The 17,501-nt window shown below is 42.9% G+C and overlaps 1 protein-coding gene across 26 annotated transcripts in view; it reads left to right on the top strand.

Moving 5' to 3' along the window:
• Kcnma1 (potassium calcium-activated channel subfamily M alpha 1) overlaps positions 1-17,501 on the top strand; it is a 710,017-nt gene that overhangs the window by 456,221 nt on the left and 236,295 nt on the right. For all 26 annotated transcript variants that reach the window (XM_052733616.1, XM_052733594.1, XM_052733593.1 and 23 more), the window contains exon 6: positions 12,382-12,457. In XM_052733616.1, coding sequence (XP_052589576.1) covers positions 12,382-12,457 — 76 coding nt within the window. The remainder of the gene's footprint in view (positions 1-12,381; positions 12,458-17,501) is intronic.

The raw sequence follows: 17,501 nt of genomic DNA, 5'->3' as shown, positions 1-17,501 counted from the left end.
TTACTTTCTTCTCTCTTTTCGTACAGCTTTGGCAATGTGGTCTGCCTGCTGTGTGTGATACTTCATTATCTGTTCTCGGCAGGAACTGTAAGGAAAGGCCTTTAGGCAGATTTTCCTTTCTCAATTGCCTTCCAATAATAGGGATTTGGTTTTGTCTGACCATCTATAATGCATAACAGTTTCAAATAAATGGCTTAAATTTACATTTTCAGACAAAAAAAAAAAATCCCAGTCTTAGCTTTATTTCCAGAGCATCAGCAGTACCAGAAGCTTCTTTAAAATGAAATATTGTCCCTTTGGAGCTCAGCTTAGAATTCTGATGTGGATAGACTCCACTCAAATAACCCTGCATAATCTAATTATGCCTAGCAAAATTCCAATTAGTGAGCAAGTGATGGGTGATTCTAGTCAATCTTTTTCATTAGCAATGACAAAAAGGACGTCTTTCAGATGAACAGTCTGGAGTCCAAATAGTCATGTGACCCTGTCCACTGGCTTGTCTTCTTCACTCTCCCTTTACTGTAAAGAGTTGCTGTGTACTTGTGTAGTGAAACAACATTGGTGAGGCCCAGGGTGAAAGTAGCTTTGGAGAGGAGTGTGAGCAATGGGTGTTCCAGAGAAAAAAAGACTATTGCCCCAGGAAAAGTTAGTAATCAGCTAAACCCATGGGTTTAATTTACTCTCTGCTACCCTTCTGGCTTTTCTCTTGAAGATTTCTCACGAATACATTCATTCATTTTCAGGAGGCCAGGAATGCTAGATACCACTGTTCTAGAGGATGATGAACTGAGGGGTGAATGGGCTCCTGTTATAGGGAGCAAATGTGGTTCTTGGGAATAGGTAGGAAATGGCTCAAGAATCAGGTATGAAAGTAAATTAGATGGAGGTAAATACTGTGCAGATGAATAAGGTGATGGAATTAGGGGATTCACCAGGTGGACTGGCCACAGGCTTCAGAGATTCAGCTTTGCAATGATCCGGGAGAAGAAACAGAAAAGAAGGCCCTGAGCTGAAAATGAACCTTGGGATGTTCCTGGTGCAGAGACTGAGTGTGAAGCGCAGTGGCCGGAAGCACAGTGGCCGGAATGCCAGGAGCAAAGAACAGGATGCTGAAAGCATTCTAGCACAGAATAAGCAATGGGAGGATGGTCATCAGTGCGATGGAAGCCATGTGAGGGTTCATAGCCAGGGGCCTGGTGCTCTGATCAATGTCAGAAGAGCTGGGTCTTTTCTACAAGGCAGTGGAGGAGCCTGGTGGTGGGTTGGGGGACAAAGTGAAGCAGGAAGTCCAGCTTCCACACTCTTGACCAAGTTAGGGGTTCCAGTGGGTCATAGTTCCAGCAGTAGAGAGGAGGAAGCTGTTTTGAGTGTTGTTTAAGTGGTAAAATCAAGACTGTGCTGGAAATCAAGGAAAATGATTTCCCTCACTTCTGGCCCGACTGTTTCCATAGAAAACTCCAGAAGCAGGAGCACCATCCTTGAGCCTTTATTGGCTCCTACAGAGTGGTTAGTGAAGAGGGGAAATCAGCTCGCAGATGTGGGCTAATGAATGAGTCACTGCATGGATCAATGGATGGGTGCTGATCACACTGTGAATATGGCCTCTTGTTCAGTATCTGTCAGACAGGAGTCAGGGCTGAGAAAAGGGAGGGAAGAAAGGAGCCTGAACTATTACTCTGGTAAGAATGTTAGACAGGCAAGGAGTGTCTACACAACATACTTTCTGACTGGAGGAACACAGGCCCAACCCTCCCACTAAGGGAGGAGAGGCATGAGTTTCCTCTGTGCTGGGACAAAAAAGTAGAAGGTTCCAGCAGTGCCAAGCTGAGGATCCAAGGTGGACCTTTAACGGCCAGGTACGTGGGACCGTCCTGAAGAAGCCTCCCCGGTGGTGTGCAGCCTTTCACTCTGATGCTTTTAGCTGGCTTTAACCTCCCCTGGTCTGCGAGGTCACATGACAGTGACCTTGTCAGACAGCACAGAAATAATTGCTCTCTGGGATTTGCCTGGGGCTCTAGGGATTGGAAAGGACGGGGGTTTATTAGAACCTTCCAGCTTTGGATTTAAAGATTAAGCAGTGAAAGGGAAAGGGAAATAGCAAATTGCAAAGCCTGGACAGGCTTTCTGCCCCAGGCCAGATGTGCTCGTTCATGAGATTTCTGTCCAGTGTTCTCTCAGGACCTCACACGTACAGAACTCTTGGGATACCAGGGACCTGAAGAATGAAAGATTGATCAGTCACCCATTTGTCTGTTTATCTCCGCCAATTCCTCATCTAAGAAGGGGCACTTCAACCTCTCCATGTGTCCTCAGTCACTGCTGAGATCCTGCAGCTCCAGCTCTCAGGTGACTCTAACCTGGGGTCATGCTTGGGCCTTAAACCTTTGAGAGGATGGCACTCGCTGTGGGGGGCCTCCTTACCTAGAGCCAGTGGCCTCAAGGGACTAAATCTTGGATGTGGGCTCAGGACTTAGAGCCAAGAAAACCTGGGCTGCAGTCCTGCTTTGCCCCTGACTTCCTAACACCATCTTGAGTTCATCAATTATGAACTAAAGACTTAATGTCAATGTTATTTAAAACATTTAAAGATGCAAAACATCTCAAAAATCTAAAAAAAAACCCCAGTCTTGTATAAGTAATACAACCACTATTTTCATTTCATGTAAGTTTTAATTTTTATATATTTATATTTTATAGTTTTTACTTAGGAAATATGCACTTTGTGTTTACATTTTTGTCCTTTTGAAGAAACATTTCCAAGTTGCTACTTCAAGAACCCTTGAAAAATTATTTGATTAATAATTTGGTTGGAGAGATGGCTCTGCAGTTAAGAGTATGCACTGCTCTTATAAAAGACCCAAATTCAGTTCCCGGCACCTTTGGCTGGTGGCTCACAACTATCTTTAACTCTAGCTCCAGAGGGTCTAACACCCTCTTCTGACTTCCTCAGGCACCTGCACTCATATGAACATACCTACACACACACACACACACACACACACACACACACACACACACACACACACACCCTATACATAATTAAAAATGAAAATAAACCTTACCAAATCACTTTTAAAAATTTGTATGTGTGGTGTGTGTGTGTGTGACGTATGCATGTCCATGTGTGGGGTACTCACAGATGGCCGGGGAAGATGTTAAGTATCCTACTCTATCTCTTAACAGGGTCTCTCACTTAAACTGTGGCTGTGCTGGTGACCACCAAGCCTCCTGTTTCTGCCTCCCACAGCAATGGGGTTCCACGAGTCCATGTATGGCCACACCTGGCTTATGTGGGTGCTTACGTTTGCACAGCAAACATTCTTATATATTGAGCCATTTCCCCAGCCCCTTGACATCATGTTGTAGTGGTAAAGAAAGGAGAACCTAAAACCTGACCATCGTAACCACTTTTAAACATACAATTAGTTCAGGAGTGCTTTGCATTGTTGCAAACAGATGTCTAGAACATCCATCTTCTTCCAAACCTTAAATTCTTTTTAATATATATGATTCCATCATTTCCCCCCTTCCCTTTCCTCAATCTACCTCCTTCTGTATACCTTCTCCCTGCCTCCTTTCACATTAAGGTCTCTTAGGTCTCTTTTTCTTTTATTGTTATTGTCGCATATATGTATAAATGCATAAATATATCAATATAGCCTGATGAGTCAGTCCATTTAGTGTAACTTGTATGTATATGATTTCAGGGCTCATCACTTGAAACTGGATAACTAATGAGGGGGCTGATCCATGGGAAAACTAATTTTCCCTTTCTCAGAACTCATTGGTTGCCTGTAATTCTTTGTCTAGGACCCCATGAGACACACTGGTGTGTCTACTCATATTGTTGTGGTTCAGGCCCTGTTTAGGAAGCCATGTTGTTTAGGTGTAATGGGTGTCACTTCCCTGACATTTCTAGGAAACATGATATCACATCAGACTCCTGGGTCCTCTGGCTCTGACAACCTTTCTGCCCCCTTTTCTGTGACATTCCCTGAGCCTTGAGGGCAGGAGTTGTAGTGTATCCACTGGGCACAGGAAGCCCATGATTGGTTGTTCTCTGCAGTTTGACCAGTTGGAGTTTTCTGTAGTGGTTTCAGTTCTCTGCAAAGAGAGCTTGTTTGATGAGGGGTAAGAGCTATGCATCCCTGTGGATGTAAGGATTGGTATTTAGATTACAGGTAGGAATTAAACAGTTCCTGGTTTTGCCCTTTCTAGCTCTTGGTACCTGCCGTTCTGATTTCTATCCTTCTGTAACTTAACACCACAATCAGGTTCCTTGTTACAGTTTTCTGTGTGTACAAGTAAGTTCTGTCCTGGAACTTACTTGTAGACCAGGTTGGCCCCAAACTCAGATGCACTTGCTTCATCATACCCTCTTGATCTGTTCATTTGCCATGGCTTTTGCTGTTTTTAGATATACTTAAGGAGGCCTACTTGTAGTGCTAAAGCTGCTTTCTGTTGTCCTTAATGAATAATTTTGCAATGAACGTCTTTGCTCCTATAGTATTTGTTATAGCATCTTGGGCTTTATTACTAGAAATGAAATTAGTTTGATTCACAGTATCGAATTACTTCTAAAAAGGTTTTTTATCAATTTGTAATTCCACCCTCAAATTCATAAGAGTACGTCATCGCAGAGCCATTTCCCTGAAGCAAACTCAAATATATTGCTTGTTGTGATGTGTGTTAAATATAGTACTTGCTGCATTTTGTCTAATTCCCATTCCCTTTCTTCTTTAACCTTTCAAAAGCATCCACACAGTATGCGTATCGATTACAGTTGGCACATTGTACAGTATGTCTCCTGAACTGATTCTTCTTGTCTAGCTGAAATTTTACATCAGAGAGCTGCAGTCATATCCGTTGCCTCTCCATCAGCTGCTCCAGCCCCCGGGAACCATCCGTCTAGTCTCCAGTTCTACGAGATTGACTTTTTCAGGTTCAATGAGTGATTGAGACCAGGCAACATTTATCTCTCCTTGTCTGGCTTATCTCGTGGAACATCTCATCCTCCCAGTTCATCCACATGGTTGCGAACAGGCTTTTCTTCTGTGCCTCCATTGTATCCCATGGTGCACACATACCATGTTAAAATTCATGCATCCATCTTGGAACAAGGGTGGTTCCTATCTTGGCTCTACACTTAAGTACTTGGACCATTTTGAATTGAGTTTTTGCATGGGATACGATTTCTTTCACTTCAACAAACCTAATAGATTCAAATGGCTCTTTCCTAGTTATAATTCCTGTTCCATGATTTTCTGTTTCCATATTTTGGGTACAGTATGTTTTTGACATTCAAATACATTAATTTTATAAAAAGAAGTGTCTGTTTGGAGTCCAAGGATTTAGCTGAGGGCCTGGCACATGTGAGGTATGCAATCTACCACTGAGTGCATCCCTAGTTCAGAAATGACCCCCTGTGGCACCATTGTTATTATTGTACTATTTTCAGCTGGGAATCTTTGTTTCAAAACTTACAGAAATTTGATCTTATTTCATAGTTGTGAAGCTGATATTTCTGAACTGTTCTAATTTTTTTACCTCTTGTTTTAGATAGTCTAGTAAGTATACAAGTACATTTCTTTTAGTTTTCTATGTGTTATTATTTACATTTGGTTTTTAACTCATTTTGAGTTGTTTTAAATTATGATACAAAATGACTGAATTTCTTTCCCACTGTCAACCGGTTATCCTGAAAATTAATCTCATGTTTGATTTCTGATTACTTCTTTTTCACATACTGAATTCTTGTATAAGAGTATTTCTCTACTGTCTGTTCATCTTGCTGTCTTCTTTCTTTTCTCTCTCTCTCTCTCTCTTTCTATTTCTCTCTCCCCTTCCTTTCTTTCTTATTTTTGTGAGGCAAGGGATCACTGTGTAGCCCTGATTGGCCTGGAACTCCTATGTAGACTAGGCTGGTCTCTTGCTCACAGAGACCTGCCTGCCTCTGCCTCCCACATGCTGGGCTTAAAGGTATGTAGTTCAATTCCCACCTCTGTTTATTCATTCTTTTGTTCTTTTGTTACTTTCTCTTTTTTTTGTGGTAACTCTAACTTAGATGGTTACTGGAGTTTGAATTTAGTGAGATTTCTTTGTAGCCCAATACTGTGGTCAATTTTGGTCATTGTTGAATGGTTAGTATTAAAGAATAGTGTATTGAGTAATGAGTGTGAATATGTGTGTAGGCATACGTATATCCCACGATAACTTCCCTTGGTATCTCTTTCTTTTTTCTACTAGCTTCTCCCTTTCTTACTTCATTTTCCATTTAGTCCTAAAGATTTTACTTTAGATTACTGTTATTTATTATTTTTGTAAAGAAAAGCACATTCCACATACTGACAATCAGTTGCTTTTATGTTTTCTCTTACTGCTTCTTATATCCCATTTCTTCTGGAATTATTTTTCTTCTGGTCAACTCAGAATCTATAGCACTTGGTCAAAAGTAATTTCTCCTGAGAACTGTGAAGGGATCAGTCCTTTGCTTTCTTGCATCTATTGCAAGAAATGTACTTTTAAATTTAAAAAAAAAAAAACAAATTGAATGGGCACAGGATCTTTGAGTGGGAAGCGTTCACTATATTTTTCAATTTACTTCTCTGGTATTTGCCTGTAATGGTTTTCTTTGTTAGTCTAAAGTTCCAAAGTTTCTAATGTTTAGAGCCAGCCCCACTAGAGAGTGTTCCAGTTTTGTGGGTATATACTCGAGTCTTGATTTTTGTTTATTTGCTTTCTTTGCTATAATGTGCCTGCATAAGAGACTCAGAATTTTTATCACTGTTAATCCATATTGCTTTTCTGATATTTAACCATAAACATGAAACAATAAATGCTATTCATGCTGTTAAGACTAACCCCCACTGAATCTCTGTTGAATGCTCTGTGCTATAAGTAATAACACATTACACTGTTCATTTCTTTTTAACTGGCAGCTAAATAGCATGTTCCTCAAAATTGAGTTTATATATACAGGTAGTGTACTGAAAGGGTGAATTATTGGCTTTTAAGTGACTCAGCGTTTACTCAGATACAGGGGAATTTGCTGGGGCGGGGGAGTGTCAAAATAAAGCATGCTTCTTTAGGCAGCATAAATAAATATGTCAACATGGAATGATGAATTGAAAGATTAAAAAGAAAAGGTACCCTAAATCAGAGGTTCCCAAACTTGGTTGCGTGTTAGAATCTGAATTTTAAATGTTCTATGCCGAAACTGAACCCGACTGATTATTAAGTTGGGATATCTGGGGCCGTGTGGCATGCTCAGCTCTGGCTTTCAACCTTCACCCTGCCATGGAGCAGGCTGGTGCAGGAACTGCTGTCCTGCATGCTGTTGCCTCCGTGTGGTCCTCTGAGCCACAGCCCTGCCTCAGCTGAGGGCTTGTTCTGAGTGCAGTGTCAGGCCCCTCTCAGTCCTCAAAGAGGACCTACCAAGGCCAGGGGATTCCTGGATTAGACTGGAAGGCCTCCAAAGCAGATGTTGCCGACTAATCCCCACGGTCTACTTATATTAACGGAATCTTGCATCACTAAAGCCACACCTGCTTGTTTTCATGTTATTTGCAGTAAAATTGAGTCCTTGAACATTAACTAACATGTGTATCTACCTTTGACCTCCACAGACATGTGTATGCGCACACATACACACACAGAGAGAAATCTGAATAGGCTTTCTCTATTACACACACCCCATGATACTGAACTAGCTGACTATAGGCCAAGAACCAGGTAGTAAGACCTCTGAAACTGAGCCAAAATAAGGCTTTCCTTTATAAAATTGATTGTCTCCATGATGTTTTGCCACAATGGGAGAAAATTGGTATAGCCCAGTTTGGAGCTGGAATGGTCTGTTATGGTTTGTTCAGGGCAGTGGCTGTAAGTCTGGGGTTTGGGTGCAGTTTGACATATTTGGGTAAAACCTGGCCCTGTTGCTTACATGTGTATGGATATGTAGTACACTAGACATACTATCCTGAGCCGTTTTCTTTTGTTGTATAGATTTTAAAAGATACGGCTTTTCATATGTAGGACATAATTAAAATATGTGACCAATAATACAAATTTGCTTTGTTTTCAATATCATTATTTTACTAAGAGTTAAAAATGGCAGTATAATCATATGCCGTGTGTGTGTGTGTGTGTGTGTGTGTGTGTGTGTGTGTGTGTGTGTATGCATGTGCGTACACATGTGCATAGGTGTATACATGTGTGGAATTGAAGACATTGGGTGGCTTCCTAGTTTTATGTCTCCCTTAGCTTTTGAGACAAGGTCTCTCACTGAATCTGACTTTCACAGATTTGGCTAGACTCACTGGATATCAAGCCACAAGGATCTTCACACTGTGGCATACACATACCCACACTCAGACATACATGCATTCCCTAACACACATGTACACATACAGGAAGACTAAAACATTCTTTTAGTTCCATGACCTCCCCAAACAACACCACCAGCTGGGGACCAAGAAGAGTTCAAATTCATGAGCCTATGGGGGACATTTCTCAGTGGAATCACATCATGGTGTCACTTTAAGTGTCTGAAGGACTTTGGCATTTTCTCTGTATGAAAGGGGAATTTTGAGCAGACACACACACACACACACACACACACACACACACACACACACACACACACCCCAAAGGGCTCCAGGTTAGACAGTCACTAGGGAGCTGTGAACTGTTGACTGAAGGGTTTAGGTTGCATACCAAGGTCTGTTTTTATCCCGCATTGGGCTTTTTCTCTTTGTTAGTGAGACTCAATGCTAAGGCAGTGACCTCTAGAGGCCATCAAGCAAACAAGCCTTTTTCTCTTCAGCACCGGATTTCCTGACTCTCCACTCCAGGAAAGCTTCTTTGAGAGCCAAGTGTCCCCTTTTTATCCACAGACTCTATTGGCTATGCACTGTCTTCTGGGTAGCTCCTGTTAGGGAGACACTCAGAGCTACCTGAGTGGGCCTCCCTAACAAGATTAGAGGCTGCCCTGGTTTGCCTTCTGTTGTCATTAACACCGTGACCAAAAGAAACTTAGAAAGGAAAGTGTTTACACTTTATAGTCCATCATCCAGGGAAGCCAAGGCAGGAACTCCAAAAATCAGCTGAAAGCAGTAACAACGAAGGAATGCTGCTTTCTTATGTGGCCCACCTGCCTAGGGATGGTACTGCCCACAGTAGGCTGATCTTTCTTACATCAATTCACAATTAATAGAATGGCTACAGGCCAGCCTGATCTGAGCATTTCTTCAGCTGGATTGATTCTCTCTTCTCAAATGACTCTACATTTGTGTCAAGTTGACAGCTAAAGCTAACCATGATCTAGGTGGGCTCTATGTCCCCTCCATTCCTTGTATCCCTAGCTTCATATTCACCCACCTTCACTGAAGAAAATCCTTTGTTGTGTTATATGTTTGTAAGTCATTAGAATTGGGCAATCTTCAAACCCCAGCATTTTAAAATGGAGAACAAGAAATTTAGTTTGAAGTTTAGGGAAGTAGTATTCGATTTTTGGTTCCATAAATCATATATATGTACCTACATACAAACACTCATCTGTGCACACAAACACACAGACAAGAAGAGCATGTGTGTAGTTAAACCAGGAATAGCTGCCACGTTGCTAGTGAGTCTATCCCAGCTGGCTACTTCAAGTTCTCTACTTGTCACTTTATGACATGGTGCTATGAAACCATTGGATGGTCTGAAGTCTGAAACTGTACTCTCTAACCCTTAACCTCTGACCTGACTTAATGGCTTTGATTGGTTGATTGATGGTTGATGGACCAATTTGCACAGTCTGAGAAAACAACAAAGATGGGGTATTTGAAGCTGTTTTTGCTGCTTTGGATTTTAGTCTTTCCAAGCTACTTGCATCACTATCAAAACCTTAGGTCAGACAATGTAAAAAAAAAAAAATCTGAATATTGCCCAGGTGTTATTTGTGTTAGCTTTTCATCTGTGGTCAAAATACCTGAGACAAATAACTGAGAAGCGGGAAGGATGGATTTGGGCTGGGAATCCTGGAGGTTTCAGTGAACAGTCATTTGTCCCTGCTGCTTCGGACTCAGTGCCGTGGTGAAAAGTGTGTGGAAGAATAAAGCTGCTTACCTCGTGGAGGCTGGGAAATGGAAAAGAGAGGACAGGAGGCTGGGGTCCCAACATCTCCTTCTAGAACATTCCCCCATGGCCTGGCTTACATCCACAGGGCCCTGTCTGTTAAAGTTCCACCACTTCCCACTGGTGCCACAGCCAGGGACCAAACCTTCGACACGTGAACTTTAGAGGGACACTTAAGATACAAATGATAGCATCTGACACTTCCTGTTTTAATATCCACCCCAACACTGATGTTGTATATTCAACATTTAATTGATTATTATACTTAAAACTTGAAAACAACAACAACAACAAAAGGCAGATACATCTGGGCTCTTTTAATCTCAAACCATTTTTTCATTTCTAGATAGTTCTTTTCTGTTATGTTCTGGCTACTGCTTCTGACCAGGGAGTTGTCTGTCCTTCCTTTTTATTCCTCCACTGGGTCTCTGGCATCTCTCCATTGCTGTTTACTTGCATTGTGTTTCCTCTTCTCTCCTCCCCCCGCTTTTTGAGGCAATGTCTGTTGAGATTCAGCTTTCAGCCGTGTTGGCCAACCTTCCATCAGTTTGGTGTGACTTGGTTCTCAGCTTTCCAGGCCTCTTTCATCCTGCCTACCTCCATTCTCATGTCTGCCTGTTCTGGTTAATAATAACTATATAGATACTCTTCAGCAAAGTAGGGACATGCTTTCTGAAAAATCATCTCTTGCTCACAAAGTTGGATTCTTTTCAGATGACAATGCTCCCTGGGAACCATTAGCATTTTCTCCTTCTTCCTTTGTGAGGCGGGCACTCCCACCTCGGGACTGTAGGTTAATTTTTACTTATTGTTAAAACAGTTCTACACTGTTCCAGTTAGAGCCCTTTCTGTGCAAGGAGAGGGTACCCAGGATTCACCCTGGGGGGTCTCTAGTGCATCTCCTGGAAGGCTTCATTTCACCATGCAGATTAGACTTCCTTCACTGCCTCCCTTGAGGGGAACAGAGTAACTTCTCACCCCATGCATGCAGTTGTCAGCTCAGTCCACTGTGCTCAGTACCACACCTGACACTTGAGGTGCTTCTGAAAGCAAGAGAGAGGAAATCTTCTGGAGTGGGTACCCCAAAGCCTGCTGATGGCATTTGGTGAGTAGTTCTCCAGAGTAGCGGTAAAGGTGTTAAGGTCCGTGGCTGATTTGGAATTTTTTTTTTTTCCTCCAAAACAGGGTTTCTCTGTGTAGCCCTGCCTGTCCTGGAACTCACTCTGTAGACCAGGCTGCCTCGAACTCACAGAGATCCGCCTGCCTCTGCCTCCTGAGTGCTGGGATCAAAGGTGGGCGCTACCACTTCTCAGGTGATTCGTAATATTTTTGTCACATGACTTTGAATTAGACAGAAATACAGTGATCCTTGAATAAAGAAACGAAAAGACAAAAGAAAAAGCTGGCTGTCGTGATACATCTCTATAATCCCAGCACTTGGGAGGTAGAGGCTGGAGCCTCAGGAGTTCAAAGCCAGCCTTTGCTATAGAGTGATTTTTGTGGCCAGCCTGGCTACATGACACCTTGTTTCTGAAAAACAAAACCTAAAACAATTCATTGATCATTGTCCCTCTCCACTTAGAAGCTATAACTTTTCCATTAAAGAGAGGCTACAGATACAAAAATCGTTGACATCAGTGAAAATGGAATTATTAAAGTTTTGAATCCTGAAGTTGTGAAGTTTGGTATCTTACTGATCTGTGCTTATTTTTTTCTCTTTTAATTTGTTTTTAATTTGGAGAAAATTTAAAATATTGTTGAACATGGTAGCTCTCTGAGCCATGATCTTTATTTTATCAGGGTTGAAAATAAAGATTAAAAAGAGTCATCAAAGACATAAGGTGATCCGATTTATTCTTAATCTCCTCTTAAGCACGAGGGTTATCCTGAGTGACCACAGTTCCTAGTATTTTTCAGAAACTCAAATTCTGCCAGACTACTGGGTAGCTCAGAAACAGGACTTTACAACCGAGCTCACTAGAGGAGACAATCCCCCTTAACATAGGCCCTCTCTCCTAGCTCCTCCCCTTCACGTGATTTCAAGCAGCTCACATTTAACAAGAAAGCCCATTTACCAGCTAAGATTAAATCAGTGGAGAATCAAAACCAAAATGAAGCGGCCGGTCCAAGGTACTGGAGCATTCATCTTCTATAAGGCCTCCACAGCCCTTGGAGCAGACATGCGTGGCTGTAACTCAGACAGCAGGCTGTGAGCATGACAACCAGGCATTGGAAATAACACCTCTGTTTCGTTTCTCTTTCCAGGCTTGAGATTTTTAAGAGCCCTCAGACTGATACAGTTTTCAGAAATTTTGCAGTTTCTGAATATCCTTAAGACAAGGTAAGCTATCCCCCCCTCCCAACCTTCTGTTTCCCAAGGGCCAGGTTGTAAATATCAAGTATATTTGCTTTTATCATGTTAAAAAGATAGAGTTGTGCTATTCACTGGAAGAGTGATATATCACAGAGCTGGAGAGCTAACCTACTAAGGTAGGGCTTGCGTTGTTCTCTTCTTCAGGGCCAGGGAGAGATATGAGGAAAGAGAAGATGTGGTTATGCATCTGCGGTGGGGGGTAGGGGTGGGGGTGGGGGGAAGACACAGTCTGGCAAGGTCACACGGCTGGTATCTGGGTACCAAGTGAGGTTGCAACATAAGCATCATCGTGGATGAAGGATGGATTTGCTCATTGATTGGGAAGTCCTTGCTGCCAGGTCCTAAACACTCCTTTAGTTACTACTAAACAAGACATTGAACTTGGCCATAAAGGCAAGAGAAGCAGTACTCCCTGACAGGCAATCACAGAGCTTGTATGGCAAACAGAAAATCATTTCATTCCTAAGTCTATTTGAGCTGTTTCTTTTATATCCATAGAGCCCTTGGGGTGTGCTGGGCAGATTGCCTTGTGGGGGAAACCCTAAAAACCCCCAGGCAAATGCACCATGGCTGCTTCTGTTACCTGCATTATGATCTGGCCAGGAGCAGAAATCCTCTAGGGAATCCCCTGCCTGGTGGTGACTTGTCGGTGGCCAGAGCTGGCCTGAACCCCAGGCTGTGCTGATAAACACACTAATGAAAGGCTTAGGTGCACTCTAATGGGGAGTGAGTGCAGCTCATAAATTTCTCTACGAGGAAATTACATTTTAAGAAGACGCCTTCTAATGTTCCATTTCCTCTTTGGTTGGCCTTAATGTGTCTGGTGAGTGACAGAAAGCAGGACACCCCTGTATCGTGTCATGTATAATTAATGTACCTGCCATTTGAGGTCTTGGATTCCATGTTGGTTTCCTAGTCATGAAATGTGGAACCCGGCTTCTAGAATCTGATGTGTCCAACAAGTGTGCCTCTGTTTTGCTATTGTTTCTTATTTTAATTCCAAATTGCCCCCCCCCTTTCCAACTATTCCTCGTTATCAATAAGAGATAAAAATTCACTTTCTATAGACAGGTCAAAATGTAAAAGAGGCCTCTTCGGGTGTGCCCCATCCCTTTATATTTTATCTTCTGAGGTAAAGATTTATTGCATCTCTATTTATTTGCTTTATAATATCATTCATAGATAGCAATTTTTTTTAAATTTCCTTTGAACAATAGTAGCCTTAAGTTTTACCTTTTTAATAAATCTTTTATGCAATAGGCTTATATTGCTTTTGGAAAAGAAACAATTAACAAAGCTAGCGTGGATCTATCCAGGCCCTTTAATCCTAGCACTTGGGAGGCAGAAGCAGGTAGATCTCTGTGAATCTGAGGCCACCTGGGTCTACATAGTGAGTTCCAGGCCAGCCAGGGCCACACAGTGAGTCCTTGTCTCAAAAAAAAATTTTTTTTAAATCTAGCATATCTAGTCTTAACATATACTGAACTTATATCACAAGGCTGATTATTTTTTTAACCCTAGGGGGAGTTGGTGAGAGTCCAGTACCAAGCTTGTCCTTCAGATTTATGTAGTGGGGTGGGCGTGGGGTGGTGTTATAATGGAACCATTCACACGCTCCCACATGCTCTCAGGTCTCTTCCTATTTGTCACTTACCTCATAAATGAATGAGACTTTGGTTCTATGATACTGGGATTCTAGAAAGATTCCAGTCCTCCGGGCAGTCATGCAGATAGAAGGGTGTTCTTATCCTCCTCACTTGCATGCACTTCCTTCCTGCAGCACATGATGTGCCTACCATCTGGGTATCTTTTACCAACCCTGTGCTGGGGCGTTCACCCATTTCCCACTCCTCAGCAAAGACGGCCTTTTCTTTAGATTCCGAAGTGGGATCTGGCCACCCTGAAGAAGAATAGCCTTTTCATAGTTAGGTAGTTATGATGTTGCTTCATTTTCTAAGTGAATGAGGGGGAGAGTGGAAGCTGCTGGCTGGGGGAAGAGGCCGGTGTGCTTCTCGGAGGCGGAGGCAGCAGTTTTCCAGCAGAGTAGCAACAACCTAGCCTGCAAATGGCGTTTTCTCAGGACCCCCACTTTCCACACAAGCTATTCCTACTCTCAGGCAGTCTTTCTTCAGAACCCTACAACGTGGATGTCCTGGGTTCCTATTGTTTGCAGTTACAGCCACTCTCCTGAACATTCTATGGTTGAGAAAAGTAGGGTGAGTTGAGGGTAGGGAGGCCAAGGCCTAGTCTCCAGGCCCAGAGAAACACTTCCTTCAACCACAGGAACTTTAGAAGTGTTGGAACACCTTCTTTTTGGGTGCTCAACTGTGCCCTGCTTCTCCCATTTCAAACCTGTTTCTCGAGGCTCTGTACAAGAAATGAATTCCTGGCTTTCTAGGGCTTTGGCCTTGGATTCTCTTGTGAGTTCTGTATGCTCAGATGCTTTCACAGTGACCTTCTGGTAGGGGGTGGGGTGGGGAAGCTGTGTCACCTTTAAGGAGGTTGTGTCTGACTTTGTCTAGTGGTGAACCCCTGCTGACCTGTGGTACTAGGTAAGGAGGGAGGCTTTACAGATGCGGTGGAGACACTGTTTTGAAAAGCATGGCTTTATTTTCTATTCTTCCATTGCTTCACTCAGCTCAGACCCAACCGAAAGAAATGGGACACAGAAATAAATGTGAAGGGGGAGGGGTGCAGAATTAAGAGCACAGCAGAAGGGACCAGAGTGAGCAGGAGGACAGACAAGGGACACTGTATAGCCAGAATCAGGGCAAGTGCCCAAAGTGTAAGTCAACAGAAGGCCCGAGGCACTCTGTATCCTGGGATGGCCTATTTTAGGCAGACAGAGATGTGGGGTCATTTGTGTGAGCCTTTGGACATTCCTCAGTCATCCTGCAAGCTGGTGACATTCATCAGCAACTTTCAGAGCTGGGTCATTTGCTCTACCATGAGCACCAAGTATAGCCTGCTTAAGGGCTTTAATCCCACATCCCATTGAACATGGTCAATAATGTTTATTAAAACATGGCTTACCCAGTACATTTTTTTACAAGATGAAAATCACCTTATTGTTTCCACTAATTGTTTAAGTAACATGTGCTCCCTGTGAACATTTGTACCATTTTACGGAAGAGTGTAAAGGGTGAAGTAAAATGCTCTATACCCTGTGCTGTGCTCAGGCAGCCATATTTCTCTACCATGCCAATTTTATCTCCTGTGTAGCCTGTGTGCACACCCACCCCACCCCAGTTATTTAAACAAAACATTTAGGGAGCATTATTGAAATTAATTTTACTACATATATGACCTCAAAAATGGCTCTAAGGCAGTCTATGAAGCAGGATATTTACTACAGTGATTACAGGGGGGTGAGGTAGAAGCCACATCATGAAGTCACTTCTATTGATGGGTTATTTGGAGAGCAAGATAGAGCTGTTGAAGGATTTTAATTAGGAGAGATAGCATGGACACTTACCATTCTAAAAGCCCACATTTCCACTTGTTGTATAGAGTTGGTTGAAGTGTCTAAGACATCATAGACCTGAAGACCAGAAAGGAACAGTAGTAGTCCAGGGAAGGGTTGGTAGGGCCTAACCTCAGAGCAGGTCAGGTGGAGGAGAGGAGACTGGTATAGAGCTAACTAAGGGACAGACTTGACACAGTCGATTTTGCTCCATTTTGTATCTCAAAGTTTATTACTCTCAGAACGGCGTAGCCCAGTCAACTCTCCAGTTTGGGACATTTCATCGCTCCTCAGCAAATGTTGCAATGAGAAATAAAAAGGCTGTTGGCTGCCGGCTGCTCTCTCAAGTGGAAACAAGGTAGAAGACAGGAACAGGGGCAAATCTACCAGCCTTGTTCAAAGAGGCTGGTGTTTTCAGGGTTAAGCAGAACGTGTCTTGTGTTTTATAAGGGCAAGGATGAGGCTTGGGCAGCTTTGGCTTCACTGCTATAATCTGAGGAGTGAGGAGTCAGGTTCTCTTTCCCAGCACCCAGGAGTCCTGATCTATCAGATTCCTGCCTACCCATTGATGATTCACTGTGTCCGTTCATGGCAATGACGAGGGACCAGTGGTAGTCTAACTTTCATTACTGTGCCAAAATTCTCTAGAGAACAACTTCAGGGGGCAAAGAATGGTTTGGGCTCAGAGTTTCAGAGGTTTTTGGTTCATGGTCAGGTGGTAGTGAAGTGGAGCATCCTGGGAAAGTAATGTTGGTCCCCTCATAGCTACCCAGATGGGGAGAGGGTAAAGAAGTAGAGAATGGGAGAAGGCATTAGAGACAAGATGTGGCCACCAGGATACACTCCTTCTAACCTACTTCCTCCATCTAAACCCCATTTCCTAGAGTTTTCAGACCATCCCAAAATAGTACCACCTGTGGGGGACCAAGTCCTCTTAACACAGAAACTTTTGAGAGACATTTCCTACTGTGGTTTGAATAAGAATGACTCCTAGAGGGTCATATATTAGAATACTTGGTCCCAATTTGGGGGAAGTGTTTGGGAAGGATTAGGGGGTGTGGCCTTATCAGAGGAGATGTACTTCAAAGCCCACGCCCTTCCCCGTTAGCTCTCTCTGCCTCCCATGTGCAGATAAGGATGAAAGTCCCTCGCTTCTGCTCCAGGGTCATGTCTGCTTGTCTGCTGCCATGCTCTCAGCCATGATGGCTACGGACTTGCCCCAATAAATATTTTTTTTCCCTATAAGTTGCCTTAGTCCTGGTGTCTTATCACAGCAATAGAAAAGTAACTAAGAGTGTAACTGGAGTTTTCCTGCCTGGCCCACAGTCAGGACAAATCTCTCTTACCCACCAGTCCCAAGCCGCTCAAACCCGATCAAGTAAACACAGAGACGTATATTGGTTACAAACTGTATGGCCATGGCAGGCTTCTTGCTAACTGTTCTTACAGCTTAAATTAATCTATTTCTATTAATCTATACCTTGCCACGTGGCTTGTGGCTTACCGGTACTTTACATCTTCCTTGTCCTGATGGCGGCTGGCAGTGTC

This window comes from Peromyscus californicus, unplaced genomic scaffold, assembly GCF_007827085.1.
Source record: "Peromyscus californicus insignis strain IS unplaced genomic scaffold, ASM782708v3 Scaffold_12__1_contigs__length_115047231, whole genome shotgun sequence".
In the NCBI taxonomy this organism is placed as follows: Eukaryota; Metazoa; Chordata; class Mammalia; order Rodentia; family Cricetidae; genus Peromyscus; species Peromyscus californicus.
Note: the sequence above shows the minus strand (reverse complement) of the source record. Positions and strands in the feature narration are given on the sequence as shown.